Source organism: Numenius arquata, chromosome 12 (genome assembly GCF_964106895.1).
Source record: "Numenius arquata chromosome 12, bNumArq3.hap1.1, whole genome shotgun sequence".
In the NCBI taxonomy this organism is placed as follows: Eukaryota; Metazoa; Chordata; class Aves; order Charadriiformes; family Scolopacidae; genus Numenius; species Numenius arquata.
The window spans coordinates 25676474-25694310 of NC_133587.1; the positions used below are offsets into that span (position 1 = coordinate 25676474).

General features: G+C 40.3%; 1 protein-coding gene across 3 annotated transcripts in view; it reads right to left on the reverse strand.

The window, feature by feature from the left end:
- Positions 1 to 14085: 14085 nt before the first annotated feature.
- The window catches only part of PIP4K2A (phosphatidylinositol-5-phosphate 4-kinase type 2 alpha), a 115176-nt gene continuing 111424 nt past the window's right edge, over positions 14086 to 17837 (reverse strand). For all 3 annotated transcript variants that reach the window (XM_074156871.1, XM_074156872.1, XM_074156875.1), the window contains one exon: positions 14086 to 16443. In XM_074156871.1, the coding sequence (XP_074012972.1) occupies positions 16363 to 16443 (81 nt within the window). In that variant the 3' untranslated portion in view covers positions 14086 to 16362. The remainder of the gene's footprint in view (positions 16444 to 17837) is intronic.

The window sequence follows — 17837 nt, forward strand, 5'->3', positions numbered from 1 at the left end:
CGAAAAGCAAACTGTTTGGTTAGATCAAGAGATTTCTGAAGTATTGTATGTGTGGGTTTGGAGATGTTTTTATTTAGTATGTGGTTGTTTTCTAGGTAACAAAATCATATATGAGTGTTGCAAACGTATAGGTTTTTTCTTTCTCAAACAATAGGAAAGAAAATGCACCCAGCTGTTTATGCCCTTTATGAAGCTTCCTTTAAGTAATACAACATATAGGAGAGTATAACAGCTTGAGGTTTAGACAAGCTAGACAATGCTTTTTTTTCAGTGACTTGTTCTGTTCTTTTTTGGAAATCCAGTAGAGTTTTGCCAACAGGAATAGGACTGAGCCTTAAATGCTGAAAAATTAGCAGTGCTAAATACAGGCAATTTAGATAGCCACAAATTACCTACAGAAACAAAAGTGAACTGAGTACTACTAGCAGAACACGTAAAAGAGTGTACATATGGGTTATGGTGAGCTTCAGCATTTAGAGGAAAAATGATGAAAAGAAAGAAGAAAAGCAAGCTGCTTATGGAAATAATTTTCCGTCTATCTTGGGTCATAAATAATTTGTGCCAAACACGAAGCACTAAAAATATTTCTTCAATGCGAGTTTGACTGTTCTAGTATTGGCCCAAGCAGCTAAGTTTGAACAACTGCTGTGTGCACAGAATGCACAATATCTTTAAATTGTTATCCCTTGAGGTATAATGGAATATCTATCAATTAGGACATAGAGATAGGTTTGCAGCCTTTAACATTTCACAGAAGAAAAAAGAAACTGCATGCATACAAAAAAACAAATCTTAATTTCTTTATAAAACCAAATGAGGTTGTTGTTGACTCCATGTGAACAAGAACATGTGGGTTTTTTTACCCCGCATTCATTGTCTTTTAAAGATAATGCAAGTTTTGATGGTGCCTTTATGTGCCATCGTTCTCTTCACAATGTGAAAAATGCTTTCATGTTTCTGATAGGGAAATGATAATTTGCAATCTTGAAGAGATTGTCACATAAAGGAGATTGTATGCACTGAACGGCATATGTTGCACAGATGAGGTAATGTCTGTGGTGCACACTTGAGATTAACCTGCTTGAAGCCCAGAATACCATTTTAATGATGAATTAAAAAACAAAGTGTGTGTGTGTGAACTTATTACTTTGGGCAAAAAAGGTGAAATCCTTCTTTTGGAAGGTTAAATGTGAGAAAAAAATGCTAAGCTGCAGAAATGAGCTGGAAAATTAATGCATTGTCAGAGGGAGCTTGGAGAAAAGGAGTATCTTCCCAAGTTGACATATAACTTAATGAGGGGCTGAAGAAATGTAGTGGAGGTGTAGAGGGGAAATAGATAAAAATAATTCCAGTTTCCTCTTACCATCAGATTTCCAGGTGTTATGTGTTTTCTTTGCCTCTTGAGCCTAATAAAAGACTTGTGGGAGTCAATGAAAATATTTTCGTCTCTGTGTTCATTTTTCCCCAATAATAGAAATTTCAAGAAAAAAAATGAAACACCATGGTAGTCTGAAAGGCATTTCTTTAGATAATGTATATTGCAAATTATTTCCTTATAGGACAAGCAGTACAATCCTAGGTCATAGTTCAGCTTTTAAACCAGTTTTGATCTATTTTCACAAAACTAAGGCTTTAAGAAATCTAATTGCCAGACAGTTTCAAAATGTACTTACTATTGCACATGATAAGCCATATTGAAACACACCCTTTCAAAAATAATTTGGATATGGTCAGTGCATACGCTACCTGACATAAATTGCTTTATGTACAAAGTGGGGGAAGAGCATGTTTCGTAGATTACTGCACCGAAGCCTCAGAAATGTGGCTCAGTATTGAATATCTATATAATTTTTGGCAATAACTGAAATCATAAGCTGCTTCACTAACATGCTCCATTTATCACAAGTCTTGAGAATGCACCTTCAAAAACAGATTTTGTGTGACAGCAAATGGGGAAAGGAAAGCCAAGCGGTAGTTCTATTAATTGAAGAAGGTTAATCTTGTATTGTGAACTTGTGCGTATAATCACAAAGCTGAGCAAAACCTCAATTGTCTGCTGAGGTACCATTTCCACTAATTACAATGAAATGCATTCTATTAACAGGATGAAGGATTATATTAATATAAAAGTCCTTAGATAAATGTTTATAATGATAGAATATAATTCTTGATAAGCAAGTGGAAAAAAATGCTATAATTAAACAGCTGTATATAATATCAATAGTTTTATGGCAGGCAGTGAGGATCCTTTCCCCTAGGAAGGTAGCTAGAAATACCGACAGAAGCACGATGCAGGTTGGTGGACTCTAACTCAAAGATTTCTGCTTGAAGTCAAGATGCAACCGCCAGTGAAATGTGATTTCAGTTAATGCACTTCCCTGCACAGCATCTAGAGAAGTGGAGGGAGGTATTATTCTTGGTTTTGCTTCATACTACGTTTCAGAATATGGGTTAGTCTCCTTGTGTCTTCCAGGCTCAACACCATCAGCAGCGCAGCTGCCATGATGTGTTTAATTTTACCCGCTGAATGAAGGCTACCACACCATTTGCTGTGTGCAGGGAATTTCCCAGACAGAAATCGCTATGCATTTTACTGTGCATAGCGTGTGCAATGAGCCTGAAGCTTCGGGGAAGTGTTGGATTTACTGTAAATGTGCAACAAATTTGGCACTCGGGGTGTGTTTTGGGTTTACTGTGAATGTGTGAATCAGCCATGCAGTCTAGTAATGGCAAATCTGAAGCTTCCAGTCAGTGTCCGACTTACAGTGTGGGAACGTACAGTTAGAATCGCAGGTTGGTTTGGGTTGGAAGGGACCTTTGAAGACCATCTAATCCAACACCCATTCCCCTTCCTCCCCATCATGGGCAGGGACATCTTTCAGTAGGTCAGGTTGTTCAAAGCCCCATCCAACCTGGCCTTGAATGCTTCCAATGATGAGGCATCCAAAACTTCTCTGGGCAGCCTGTTCCAGTGTCTCACAACCTTCGTTGTAAAAAAAAAAATATTTCTTCCTTATACCTCATCTACATGTACCCTCTTTTAGTTTACAGCCATTGCTCCTTGTTCTATCACAGTTGATCTGGACAAGAACTCCCGAGACATATTGCATTTCCAAATGACAAGCAGCTGGAAAAAGGGGCCGTGTGTGGGGACACCTGGGCTAGGGCAGCCCAGTGCAGATCGTTGCAGAGTAGGTCAGTGTCTTCCAGCAACCAGGGAGACTTAAGGCTTTGTTTCAGGTTTGTTGTTTCTTAAAGTGAAAATTGTGGCGTACTAAACTCCTGTGGAGAGATTAGAGGTTCACTATGGCTTTGCATTATCTTTCCATAAGATGGGAAGCATGGGATAGTGATGGAGTGGAGCATGTGGAACTCCTGGAGAGGCAGCGTTTGGGGGGAACAGCTATGGGCATGAGACCAGACTGGTTCTCCTCATGAAAGCAAAGTGTGCTGCTGTCTCACTGTACATGTATTTTGCCTTTTTTAATAAATCAGCTGGAGAATGGATTTTTTTTTTCTTCTTTTTTATCTCATTGGGAATAATTTTGCTGCCTAGTCTTGAACTTGGAGGCTATTTTTAATTTTAAAAGGATTTCTCTCTTGATGAGGTGATAACCTAAAATGGCACAGGAGGATCTGATGCAGCATGTTTTCGTTAAGGGGGCTCTGTTTTACAGTCAAGCCTAGTGATATAAAAAGGAAGTTTGAAAAGAAATTGTTAACTTTATAGATCTAAAGATGTTCACTTTTCTGCATGTGTGTATTTATGGGTTTGAACATTACAACTTAAATGCCAAAGAAATGCTTGGATCCCGTGCAGTCTTCCAATGGATTATACATTTCCAGAATCTTGTGGCATATGTAGAAATACACATATTGCATAAAGAACATCTCAGAGAAGAATATAGGGAAAGCTGCCTGGCAGAGGATGGGAGGGGATTTGAGGATGGACTCCTAACAAAACGCTGAAGTGGATTGGCACTAATTACAAGGTTAAAGCCCAAACAAAAGCAAGAGGGCAGAAGGAATGTCACCACGTTAGGAAATATGCACTGACAGCTAATACTGCTGCTGCGGATGGACGTCGGGCACAATAGTTGGTAGCTGTCCCAGGGCCAGCACAATTGGTGCTTCTGCCCTAGAAACAGCTGTTTGTGGGTGGTGAAATTGCTGCCTTAAAATCAAGTCAGGCCACATTCATTCTATTTCTTTTCCCTTATTGTTTCTCTCTGGAATGACTGTGACTTCTAGGGGCATCTTTGATAATGGTTCCTTGGCAAATGCGCCAAAGGTATCTGATTTTTTTTTAGTTTGCTTCCAGAACAGCTGCCTACTTCTTTATGCAGCCTTCACCCTCGCCCTGGGGACATGATAGCAGGCTGTGAGCTTCTGGAGTCAAGAGTCTGTCCCCTAAATGTCATAAAAAGAAAAAAAAAAAAAAAAAAAAATCAATCTCAGTGACCTTCGGCATATTTTTCTAATTGATGCGAATGAGATGAAAGGGATAGCTGACTTTGGTGACCTCTGCAGGATAATTGTGTATCATGTGTTGCATGAATGAAGGGGTGTGCCGTAGCTGCAAAAATGGGAATTGGCACCATTCTGCTCTTTAACAACACCCATTGGTGTGTGTCATCCAAGTACATTAACAGCTGTCTCCCTTAATTTCTCTTCTGCTCACCTCCCACCTACTTCATTCATTTGTATGATGCAACTTGGTGAGTTAAAAAGTTTAGTGCCTAGGATTTTTTAGACTCTTGCTCCAACTTATTTTCATTAATGCAAGTGTAATTATTAGTCTGCTGATACTCCCTCCATCTTTACCAAACCAGAGCAAGTCAGCAGAACAGAGTCAGCAGAACACCTGGGCAGGTTCTCTCATGTTTTGCGCTATTGGAACCTGTAAGAGGAACACATTGACATATGTCTACATTACAGATAAGAAACTTCTTGAAGGAATAGGTTCTTCAGTGCAAACTGCCATGCACATTGTTAGGAATGAGGTCTGCTCACCAATGTTTTTTTTTAATAAAATCCTTTTGAGATGATTTTGTGGTATTTTTTTCTTAATCAAAAATGTGTAGTATTGAAAAAAAACAATTTGAGCAAAATTGGTTTTATAGTATACATTTGTGAAAGAAATATTCTTCCCATGTTTTGATTTCATTATAGCTTTTGTGTCTGGCTGTAGACCAAACTTCTGCCATATCTTACTCCTCATTGAAGGTTTCAGAGCAATCCAAGCTGAAGTGCATCATCTTACTATGTTGCTTCAGTCAATTCAAAGTTGAATTGTTCACGCTTGTATATTAAATTAGGTATTTAAGCCTCGTTCTTCTGGAGTTGAGAAGGTCTAACACAGACAGTATGAGCTTGCTTTTCCTTCCATTGGTTAGGATAGAGAGTTATTCTGTTGCATAGAGAAGCTGTATGGTACTAATTACGCTGTAGCTAGCACATACTGTGTGTGCTGGAGCTTGATTTGTTCTGCTCTCATCTGGTCTGTGGGAATTTATTTGACAGTTGAAGGGATGTTTGAGCTGGCTGTTAAGTTCTGTGAGAGAATTAGACAAATGAGAGTGAAGACACTGTTCAGGAGAAGGTCTGTCCAAACATCTGTCTTGCTAAGTGATTATACTTAATATAGTTATACTCTGTAAACGTTTTGGTGAGAAGTTTGACTCTCCTTTTACAGCTGCAGTTTTGCTGTAAAGCTTTTAGTACAGGTACAGTCATACTTCTTATGCTGGTACAAAGCAGAATGTACTTCAATAAGTGTCCTAAATAAATATTGGAATATGGGCTAACAATGTAAGTGCTTTTACCATGACAAATCCAGATCTATAGTAAGAAAGACAGGAAATATTAATTTATGCTGGCACTGTTAAAAAAGCAACACCTTTTAGTTTCACAGGGACTAATTTGTGTGAGTCACTGATGATGAAAAGGTTATGCTTGAAGAACCTGGTTCAATAACTATTGTATTTAGATGGAGCCTTTCCTGGGCTTCGGACCAAATTTTAATTTCTAACTTAAGGTATTTCTAAGTTAGAAGATATTTCAAATGCCTCTGGATTTCTTTTGATGTGTTGAATGTGTTCCAAAGTGAATAATGGTTCAAAAGAATAGCTTGTGCTTGACAGAGTGGACTTTAGAAACAGTACAACTTTTTACCACTGTAAATCTTTGCTATAGGAAAGTCATAGTTAAAGCTAAACCTGATTGTGACTGTAGGGAGGGCAACGCAAGGAAAGTAGGTGAGACCATTTTCTACTATGGTGATTAAAAACCCAGAGTGATGCACCCTGGGCTGTGAATTAGTTTGGAAAGGTAACATTTCGAGTTGTGGAACAAGCAAGAAGGAACTAAAGTACTTGCTTGCTTAAACACATTAAGCTATACGTGACGTCTGTTTAAATCCCTTTGCTTAGCAAAAAAGCAACAATTAGGATTAGAAAAAGTTTGCCTGTTAACATCTAAAACTAATTTCCTGGCTGTGACTTCATGGCAATATCTGTACCATATGAAAGACCTAAAGCCAAACATTGGTTAAAAAAATCTAGAAAATATCCAGAATTATGTTTGTTTGTGATTCCTGGCTGGTTTCTTTGCATAATCTGAGCTTTCCCACCCTTTATTTTCAGGGTGAACTGTGAAATGGGGCTCCCTAGTTATGCCTGGCTGTGAAACTGTGTTCTCTAGGAGCTGGTGAGTCCTGTAACTGTGCAGATTCCCTTCTTTAGTTGCCCCATGTAATGGGAGAATGCATGTTTGGAAACATCATATCAGGTTAAGTACATTGGCTTCCCTTCCAACTGCTCCTTTCCCCAAGAAGTCTCAGATGCTGCTTGTAGGGTTTTACCCTAGAGCACAGACCCTGTCTTTATTTGGGCCACGGCTGCCTTAAAAGAGCTCTGCCAGCCCTGGTGCTTCCTCGGCTCAGCGACCGAGGTTCTCTCCGAGCAGGGTTTCTGCAGGTGTTGCTCACAGCTTGTGCAGAGTGCAACAACTCATTTACTCCTTGACTTGAGTTACCGTGATCCTATTATGTCCCAGCTGCATTCTTTGCATTGGCCGCCTATAAAGCATGGATTAGTTTAAACTGGTAGTTTTGATTTTTAAAGCGCTTTATGCTATTAAGCTTGGCTGCGTTTGAGGATCATCAGCCTTCACCTTCTGGGCGTCTGTGGTTGGCCATGGTTCACTGTGTAATGTTTCCCACCCTCTTGCTCTAAATCAGGATGTACGCTCATCTTTACTAGGGTGCAACCCGCTTTGTTTCTCACCTTATTAAAAAACCCTTCTTTTCTAGTGTGTAATGGAATTTGATTACTAACAACAGCTCTGTACCTTCTTTCCCTCCTTCTTTGAAGCTGTGTTTGACAGGAATCCAGAAAATGCTGTCTCAGTAATCTCACTAGTATATAACTGTGTATTACGCAGTTGCTCAGTGGTAATGCAGGGCACTGTGCCTTTGGAGAGGGTCTGGATAACGAGCCCTGCTCACCAGCACAGCAATGTAAGGGAGAACAGCTCTTCTCTGGATGTTTGCTTGTGAAGGACAGAAACTCATTTTGGGAGAGCATTTTGTGTTTGAAACATTTATATTCTAATCTTCCAGAATAGGCACATGTTCAAAGCATGAGCCTGCAACTGCAATATATGCAAGTCAGACTGGGCGACTTGTAGGACATCAGCTGTGATCTGTTCTTGCACTGCAGCAGTGGTTGCATCTCACGGACTGGTGAGAAAGCTGATGCACTTCCCCAAGAAGGCCAGTTAGATCTCTGTTTAATAACCTAAAGGCTGGACTGACTGTCCTAACCTAACCCCCAATGCTTGAGGAGGAAGAGGCTGCTTCATAGTGGTCCTTAAGAGAATGATGGTCCATTTTCTCATCTGAAAAGCTTGTTTCTTTACGGATTAGCCACCCCCCGACCCTTGCCCATATGTACTTGTGAAAACAGTTATCTGTTTAGGCCAGGAAACCTAGTACTCTAAATGAAGCCAAAATGTACGGCTGTGGGGAGTGTGTCCAATGAGGAGACTGGGTTAAGAAAGTGGGAGATCAGCAGGCTACGTAATGCATGAGGAAATGTTTCTGGGTCTGTCAGAAGAAACCCCCGTCCAAATAAGCAGTGTTTCCACAGACTGGTGTGGGTCACAGAAACAGCTTATTTTGATGATGAAGGTGTTCCACATGACCATCCTCCTAACCAGAAGTCTTTTCTGTATTAACATATTGCCATATGACACGAGCCCAGCAGTTTAATTGTTTTACATGCTTATCTCCTTGAATCTTTTACTGTATTGCTTTTAAAGATGTTGGGTTTTTTTAATGGGGTGCTGTCATTCTGCTTTTCTAGGCTGATCAGTTCTTCTCTCTGCTTTGCTCTACTTCTAATGTTACACCATAGCACCTCTCACAATATTTCAGGTGAGAAGGACACTATTATGAAATGCTTCGATGGTGTTGTTGACATAATATTTTATGCCTTTCCTTCTGCATCATAATCTTTATGGTCTGAGATTTTTCTCTGCTCCTTAAGAGATATCCACAGGGGACTGTCCTCCCTGACCCTGGATTTGGAGCAGCTGCAGTTAACACCAAACCCAGGAACACACAGCAGACAACCCTTGCTCAGGGATACTGTAGAGTACGTTCTCAGTAGCTTCTCTGTATTTTGTTTCTCATTCTCAGCTTTATTCCTCTGCTGGCCTCGGTACCGTCTCTTCCTTGCTGCTTTAGAAAATGTTAAGCTTTTTGGTTGAGAAAGGAAGAGGCTGCTTCATAGTAGTCCTTAAGAGAATGACGGTCTTTTCACATCCATTTTCTCATCTGAAAAGCTTGTTTCTTTATGGATGAAGAATTTTTTAAATTTTCTTTCTTTTTATTTTCTTTTTATTCTTTTTATTTTCTTTCCTTATGGTTTCTTTATATGCCCTCCCCTTACCCTAAACCCTTGTTATTGCAATCTGTGGTGTGAGTTTCTCTTTCTCCCTGGAAGTAAATGAGTCACTTCTGCTATCAGATTAGTCCTGCTTGATTCACTCCTCCATTAAGGAAGCGATGCGCTCAACATTGGTTCTCCTGGGAAGGTGAGAACTGGGAGCACAGTGATGGGACACTGCTCAGTGGGCTTATTTCATGTTTGTCAGATGCCATCCCTTGCAGAGGGTTTGTGCAGGCAGTCAGTCGTGTAACAGTGTCGCAGCAGTTTTCTGCCTGCCCTGCATTTGTCTCTAGCTGCCAAGTTTTGGGTGGACCAGGCAGCGTCTCTTTGTCCATCCCCATTCAGTCTTCCCTTGTGTCTTTCTTTTCCCCTGCTCCTCTTCAGAAACCGAGTCACTGGAGGACAAAACGGGGTGGCTTTATCCACTTTGTCCTGCAATTTGGTGGTAAACAAAGCAGTTCCGTTTCTACCTTCCGATGACGGGGCAGGAACGGAGGGACACAAATGCAGACAACGCGCCGTATGCACGTTTTCCTAAAGCGTGGCTGTGCGGAGTGTGTCTGACGAGGAAACTGGCGCGGGAGATCAGCAGGGATGCATGAAAAAATGTTTAGAAAACAGTTAAATAACAGAGGAAGTCCACCTGTTTTCTTCTGCTTGCCAACACTCCAGGAGCTGCCGGTGCCCACGGCCCCGGGAGCCTGAGCTGAGCCTCCCCAGCCCAGCAACGCACCTCAGTGTCCTCAGAGCAAAGCAGTGGGAGCTGCATTTCAGTTCGGTCAGGCTGGGGGCTCACAGGGGAAGCGCTGCGAGGAGCGATACAGGAGATTTTTAATGACGTTTCTTAAATCCAGGATGCAATTTCAAACACCACCATTTCTCTAGTAACGCTAGGTTGTGCAAAAAGCATGTTTTTCTCCCCCCAGGCTGGGGTCTCAGAAAGCACTTCTGCACAGTTGAGCTCAATTTCTGGGCTACAAACGTACGCTTGATTTTCCCTCCTCTGACTGACCCTGTGCCACCCCACTCTCCCACACCCTGGGGTGAAAGAGCAGACCCGTGCAGAGATGCTGCAGCTGGCGGCATGGGAAACACAACTTGGAAACTCCTGCCCTAGACCCCTTGGCAACATCATCAGATCAAAGACTGTCCTTTTGCCTTCCTCACAGAGCTTCGCTACAACAGCAGCAGCAGAGTGATATTAACCATTAGCATGCTTAACCAAAAGCAGATTATTTCCATTGTACCCTATAAAGAGATGATCATAACTACACAGTACAAGTTGATATTTTAACAGCTTCCTACCCCAAATACAAAGTCTTTGGTGCAGCTGATGTACAAATAAACTTCTATCCAAGACTGACTACTAAACTATGTGGAAATACTTTAACCCCCTTCAAGGCAGAAAATATTTTGTTTATGTTATTCAATCACACGGTGCGAAGGAAGATAGGGGCCTGACCCAGAGTGTAAAGTTCAATATGTGCCTGGTTAAAGTAGGCACTAATTAATCAGACCTACTGGGGTAGAAAGGAGTCTTACGCACCATTCAAATCCAAACCGCTGGGATAAGCAGGCACATCTCGGAACACGGGACTTCCCTCTCAACCAGAATCAAATGCGACCCCCTTATCCTCAGGTGGTGGGAGCAAACTAGAATAGTTGTCAGCCCGGTAGCTGCAGCGAGCCCTGGTACCTGCCTTGGTGTGCCTAATACGCTGTAGACAGAAGAGTGACTGAGATATTTGTCTAATGAAATGTTTCTATGCATCCACTTAAAAATACATGAAACAGAAAAGAAAGTAGAGTGCTCTGGCCTTGGGCTTCCTACGCAGAGGCAAGGTGAAAGAGCAGAAATGGAGAAATGTAATGAGTTAAATCACCTTCCAGGCTTGCATGTGAGTGCCAAACCTCTTCAAAACACAAGGTTCTCACAAACACCATTTGTTCCAATAGGATACACATCGCTAAATAAAATGAGTCACTATGAATGAATCAGATTGAGTGGGAACAAAGTAGGAGCTCTTTATAAACTCAAAGCATATTTGGGCAATAACTAAAATGCCTGCAAATATTCGGAGCACTAAGGAAGAATGAATTTATGCCAACTCACAAAGAAGTATTTTTTGTATCTTAATACTTACAACCAAATAATGAGTTTATGTCATATCACTGATGGAGATGAGACTAGAAGCTGTGAAGAGAGGCTATGATTAGGAAAGCTAAGATCATGACATTGCTTTGGGGAAAGAGAAAGGCAGTTAGTACGTTATTGCAGTGTAGCAATAACTACAGCTAAGCAGTAGCTGCGTACTCATTTTGAAGCTGCATTCTGCTCAAACAGCAATTATTGCATTTTTTTTTGCATTAGATGGCAAATGGATGGCTAGGAAATTCTCAAAATAGCAATCTGTAAATGCATTTATAAAATGTGACTGACAATTAAGAAGCATCATTTTAACAGAGGATTTTTTTTAAAATTAGGCATTACAAAAAATAGAATAGGTCATTCTGTCTGGCTTAAACCATTTTGATTATTTTGTTAAATAAGGAAAGGGAATATTCAATTTAATATGTGCAAAAGCTAATATTTACATTGTTCAGTACATAGAGGCAGGATCACATTAAGAGAAATGGAAAGAGGAAGAGAATAAACTGTTCCCAGGGTCCACTGTAGATAAAACAAGTATTAATGGGCTTAAATTGTAGCAATGTAGAGTTAGGTAAGGTACTAGAAAAAAAATCTAATGATACAGCTAGGGAGGAATGGGAAGGGATAGTACAGGGAAAGCATGGAACTACTCTCCCTGGAAAAGATTAGCGTAATTCTTGCCAATGTTTATCTAGAGTTGAACTACTCTGGGACAGACTGTAACTATCTCTTCAAGTCCTTTCCCACCTTGCTTTGCCACTTGAAGATGTTGCTCTCAAGCTCTTCCTCAACCCCTTGTTCATGCACATCCCCTTGTTGTAGCATGAAAGCAGATGTCTGGTCAATCTAACGCGGGAGTAAACCAGCATCACTGTCCAGATTAGATTAAAGACAGCACACTGCTGTGTCAATGCAGCCTCTGCTCTTCGCTACCACATTGCATTGTAAAGGATATACTGATTTCCAGAAACAATACCTGCCATAGAGAAATCAGGATGGAAAGGAACAGATGAAACAGATTTCTCCTATAAGTTAACTGCTCTCTCCTTCAATTTTGCTTCCATTACATGTATGAAAGTTTGAAAGCAAGAAGAAACAGTGGTCAGCACATATGGAGCAGACACTGGACAAAGGTGCGGTATGAGACCATCAGAATGCAATGGACCCACTCAGTGCAGGGACTTGTGAACCAGTATTGGTAAAGAACAGGTAAGCACCGGGAGGGAGCTGGAAATTCAGATGACACATTTAGGTTATGTAGTTACATAGAAAAATATTGTTTCCAAGAATTTTTAATTTAAACATTTTAAACTGTTTGCTGCAGTCCTTGCATTAACAAGCCAACTAGATTGCCAACCTTGAATATCATCAGTACTTTCAGATGAGAGGGAGAGAAAAGATTTTATCAGAAAATATATTGTCATATACACACTCCTACTAAAGACAAGGTCCTTCAGCTGCTTGCTGAAGTCAGCAATGCCTGTCAAACATGGCGTGCCCCGGAGCAAACTCCACCAAGAGAAATGGCATTCACCCTTATCGATAAGGCAGGAGGGAATCATCACCAGCTGGATGGGTTAGGGATACCTCTGCATTGAGAGACTGGGATAAACAGGGCTTCCACAGGGAGCAAGCAGTAAGGTCTAGAACATTGTAGCTCCGGAGCTGTATGAAGATGACTCAGTGTCAGCTAGAGAATTCTGTTGTAGGGTACTGCAGGAGTAATTCCACTAAGTCACCACTTCAAAAGACAGGTCTGGCTTAGAACTTAAATGTAGTATACTTACTGGAAAGTTAAATCTGAGCGTGTCCAGAAGTCTTAGGAAAAAAGAGAGGAAAGCCTAATTACCTAACACTTCAGCTGTTGAATAGTTTGTTGGAGCAGGAGAACAGGAGGAGGTTTTTAGATCTGGCGCGTTGTATATTAGCAGCTTTTATTTTATATTGTGAGGGAGATGGCACCGAGAAATTACCTACCAACAACCTGTGCACATCTGTATTATGAAAGCAGGGTCAGAGTTTGGCAGGCTCTTTGGAGGTCACAGTAGATGGTCAGAGTGGCACGCATGGAGAACCAGCCAGGGAGCTTGATGTCCACTGTGGCTAACATCTCCATGGAACCTGGGCAGCACTCCTTGAGCACCGTCTGCATTCGAAACCCTGAGCAGCTGTGTGAAGTGCAGGCTTCGATTAATACTAGAGACATCATGAAGTGAGTAATTAAGAAGCCGATTCTCTCCCTTCCTTATGACTTCACCCGCTTTTAACAGAATAGTTCCTCAGCCATCTCCCCTGTGGAGAATGGCTACTTTATCATTAATTCTGTCATGTGTATTTTACAGCTAAAAAATATTGTTGAAAATATTGTCTTGCTACATCTGTGCAATAAATCAAAAGGAACTGAAAAGTGGCCAAATGTACTAAGAGAATGAAAAGTTAGTCACAATAAAGACAAAAAGACACTTTTCTGTCATTTGCCCACACTGTGTGAGACCTGTTGTATCGTTCACTGAAAGCCCTGACAAAGCCTTGAAATACTAGAAGAGAAAGCCCCTTCCTCCTCCTCCGCCCCCCTCCTCCCTCCCCCGAATTATTTGGGCTTATTCCCAAGTACTTTTTAAATAACTGGTTTAGCGTAAGATCTTACACATTAGCAAAGTTCTGCCAATCCTTCTATCAATTAACTATTGCGGACAATCTTCCTGTTTTTGTAGTAATATTATTATTTAGTCCATAGAATTGCCAATTACAAACCTCAGTTATCTCCTCTCGGAGCACAGCAGAAGCCCAAAAACTCAACAGCTACATGTTTCAAGCCACTTAAAGTAAGCATGGAAGAAGCAGGGTAAAATCTAATGAAAAAGTCTTTAAGTTTCTTCTTATTTTTCCTTTGCGATATAGGCTGTGAGTTCATTTTAACAAGCAAAATTCATCTGTAAGCGATCAGAGCCGTAGTTGAAACACAAGAACAAAGGATTTACCTAGTGAGTCATCAAAGTGCTTTATTTTATAAAGCCTTGCTCATGTTCGGAGTGTAATCTAAGCACTAAGATACACAATAATGAGTCTTCCTTGCCCTGTCCAAATAAACAGTTTATCAACAAGAATGAGTGACAAAACTGCTACACAGACAAAAAGAATGCTTTGCTGTAAATGTCTAAAATTGTCTAAAAACGTACAGTCGTTGGCCGCAATTAAATATTTACTCCAAGTATGTGTACCTCATTTTTACTTCAGGGTCTCCCTGTGGCCTCATCCTTCAAGAAGCCACAGCACGCTTCAGAAAACGCATGAGAATGTTGACAACTGGGGTATAGAGGGAGAGGACAGAAAAAAACCAAACCAAAAAACCAAGCCACAGTACCAACTTATTTAAATACATACAATACAAAAGTATACACATACATTACAGTGCTGCGGGCATCACTAAGTCAAACGTAACAAATAAAAAAAAAAAAACCTGGAGGAAAGCTCGGGGAAAGGAGGAAAAAAAAAATATTAGTACACAGCAACAGGGAGAGTATTGCCTTTGGCCGCTGAAGAGAGTGTAACGGGTTGCTATTGTATAGGCTCCTCTGAAGTAAACCACTATATATGTTATGCACAGTTGCAGGCTTAACAGCACTGACATTAGTTATGGAGAAGGCATGCTGGCACTCCTGATCTGAGTTATAAACGACGATGGGGAGGGTGTGACTTCTCTTACGTTGCCTACAAAATCTAACAGTTTCAATAAAGAAATTTTAAAGGCACAGCTTTAGCACAGTGTATAAGTAGATAAACTCTTAAGCGTATGTAAATTTGTCTCTTTCAAGCATGGAGTATTCCAGGGAAAAATACAAGAAGAGAAGAAATACAACGTCGTTGTTTAAAAATTTTAAACAAGTTAAACATGATCAGCACAGTTTTAGGCAATGTACTATACAATCAAACTTGAGTAAATGGCAGGACAGGTCATTTTGATCCTAAAAGACGACCTTGGGAAAAATCCCTCTGAAATATCCTTTCTCATTTTATTGTAAAAGAGTCCATCGCGGAGGTGAGCAAGACATTCACTTTAGTACACTACTGCACATTACACCTTGGAAGATGACAAATATTACTTCATTTGTACTGCAAAATAGCTTTACATGTAAACTCAAAAGTCATATATTGTACACGGCTCTGAAATTCAGAAATATCCCTGCTTTCCTAATAATGTAAACAGTAAAATTCAGGGTTCATTTTTCGAGGGATAATCTATAATAAAATACCACTGTTTCAACAGTACAACATAAGCATTTAAAATTCAAATTCCCAGCAAATTACAAGGGAATGGAACTTCTACCAGTGTGCACATCTTTCACGATGGGTGAAAGATGGAGCTACTATTGCCCAAAACTATGCACTTCTTCAGACAAGCTTTTTTTTTTCCATTTGTAACATTATTAGTTCCTATATTGCGAGAATATAAAACAAATGAAAACTTCAGGTAACAAAGTGAAATAAGCAAAGTTTTCCCTTAACGTAAGTTTACTGTAGCAAAAACGTACACGTAGCATGAATTATGTTAGCTCTTTGTAAGATAAGAGACACCGGCTCTCAGATGTCTGAGAGGCTGAACTTCCTGACGCAATGTGCTGAAAAGAAGACAAAAATGGGAGAGGGAGAAAAAAAAAGGAAAAAAACTCCAACTGCTAGGAACCGAATGGGAAAAGCCTCCGGCACCAAGGGCTGTTGCAGCTGTTTTTTTAAGGAGTGCCAGTGTGCAGGGTGTAAGTGTAACATTCGCAGGTTTTTATTATTATCATCACCACCATCATCATGAAGAATACTGTCATGTATCTTTTTAGTTCAAAAAATAAACTGATCCACAGTTTACAATTTGATATCGATATTGTAGATTTAACATGCATTTACTCTTCCCCACCCCCACCCCACACCTCTTTGCTCATTTATTCCATTTCAGCTGGTAGCATCAGAGCATTACTGTCACAGTGCACTCTGAGTAAGCTGTTCTATTTATTTAATTTATTTTAAATTTTTTTTTTTTTTTTGCACACATAAAAGAGTCAGAAATAGCTAGAACTATGCTGGGAATATCAGGCAGCTGTTAAAGCGAGTACTCCACCCCACTTCAGTCATCTTTGCCAGCAGATGTAAACAAAGGGGTTGCTTTCTGCAAGATGAGCGCTTCTCTGAGTTCCTTTTTCCCCTACACTTGTAGCCACTGCTGCTGTCCCCAGGTCTCGTGTCTGTCCTATGTAACATGATAGGTTACGTCAAGATGTTGGCAATAAAGTCCAAGAAGCGCTTTGAATACTGTTCGGGATTAACAGTTGAAATTTCTGCACCAGCCTAAACAGAGAATTGGGAAGGGAGAGAAGAGAAGGAAGAGTCAGTGTTTTATTTGGCGCTTTGTCACCGAGAGTCTTTCTTACTCAGGGAGTTTCATTTGCAGTCTTAGAACCAGACACTATAAACAAAATTGTAATGGCCCTCAACTAGAATCTTACTGATGCACTTTTATGCTTCACGTGAGTACAGCGATACTCAGTACCCACCACCGTAACTGTGGGGCATCCGTCAGCCGTTTCTGAATTGCATTCTCTTTACTTTCCTTACTTCTCTTTACTTTCATTGTACTTCAGCCTCCTATATAATTTCTACTGCATACATAGCCATGCTATCCACTTATGCATCAACAGATTCTGGTCTGTTGAGCAGCAGGGCCTTCATATAGAGAAGACTAAATTACCATACTCAGATCTCGTGTGTCAACACTTGTGTAATGTATATTGCTATCTGAATGCTAAATCACCTGGTTTGGAATGTATGGTAACAACGAGTAGCATTTTTTCAACACATAAGCATTTAAACTTGGACTCACTGAATAAGCTGTACAATTGCTATTTCAACGAAGTCACGACTCCATTCATATTTTTATTCGAGGTTTTCAGAGCCTTAGGCTACATTTGTATGTATATTTTTCCCATTTTACAAAAGGGGAAAACTGCGTGCATGCAATTAATGAACTTCAGTGTCAGGTGGCTCAGAATACAGACGGCAAAATAAACATAATGGTTGTATGAAAGTAATGCTCTGTAATAAGTTCCAATCACAGCCAGCTTTAATAATCATAGCTGTTACTTACAATATGTTTCTATCCCTTATTTAAGCCGTAAGTGTGAGTTTTTAAAGTCTGCTACATTCAAAGTTCATTAATAATTGCCAGATTATGGCTGCATATGGTCTGCATCAACTTTCAGCTGCTCTGAGAGCAGAGGAGTAATGAGAGCATTGTTTTAGACAGACAAAAAATACCTTCTGCAGGCTTGTGCCGGGCTCATTGCTGAGCATTCCGCATCACTCTCTACTGTAAACTTAAAGGCTGAAGACCTCCCACAACACCCTGATCCTTTAGATACTTAGACAGAGGAAGGATTTTAGCCTGATGAACGATTACGCTCTTCTTAAAAAGTTTAAGAAATGTGAACCTTAAATCACCATAGAAGTGATGATGGTAAATAGAAATCGTAACTCTGGAAGACCGGGCTTCTTCAGCGCATTTTTTGGGTGTCAAAATAAAGAAACTCACGGCAGTCAAACAGAAGCCTTCACTTAATGGTCTCCAAGTATTTAATATGTACATTTTATGCTTAATTTTGCAAATCGTACTTTTTTTTTTCTTTTTGAGAAGTCTTGTAAAGTCAGCCACAGTATATGCTGAAGAATTAACTTTCAATAGGCTG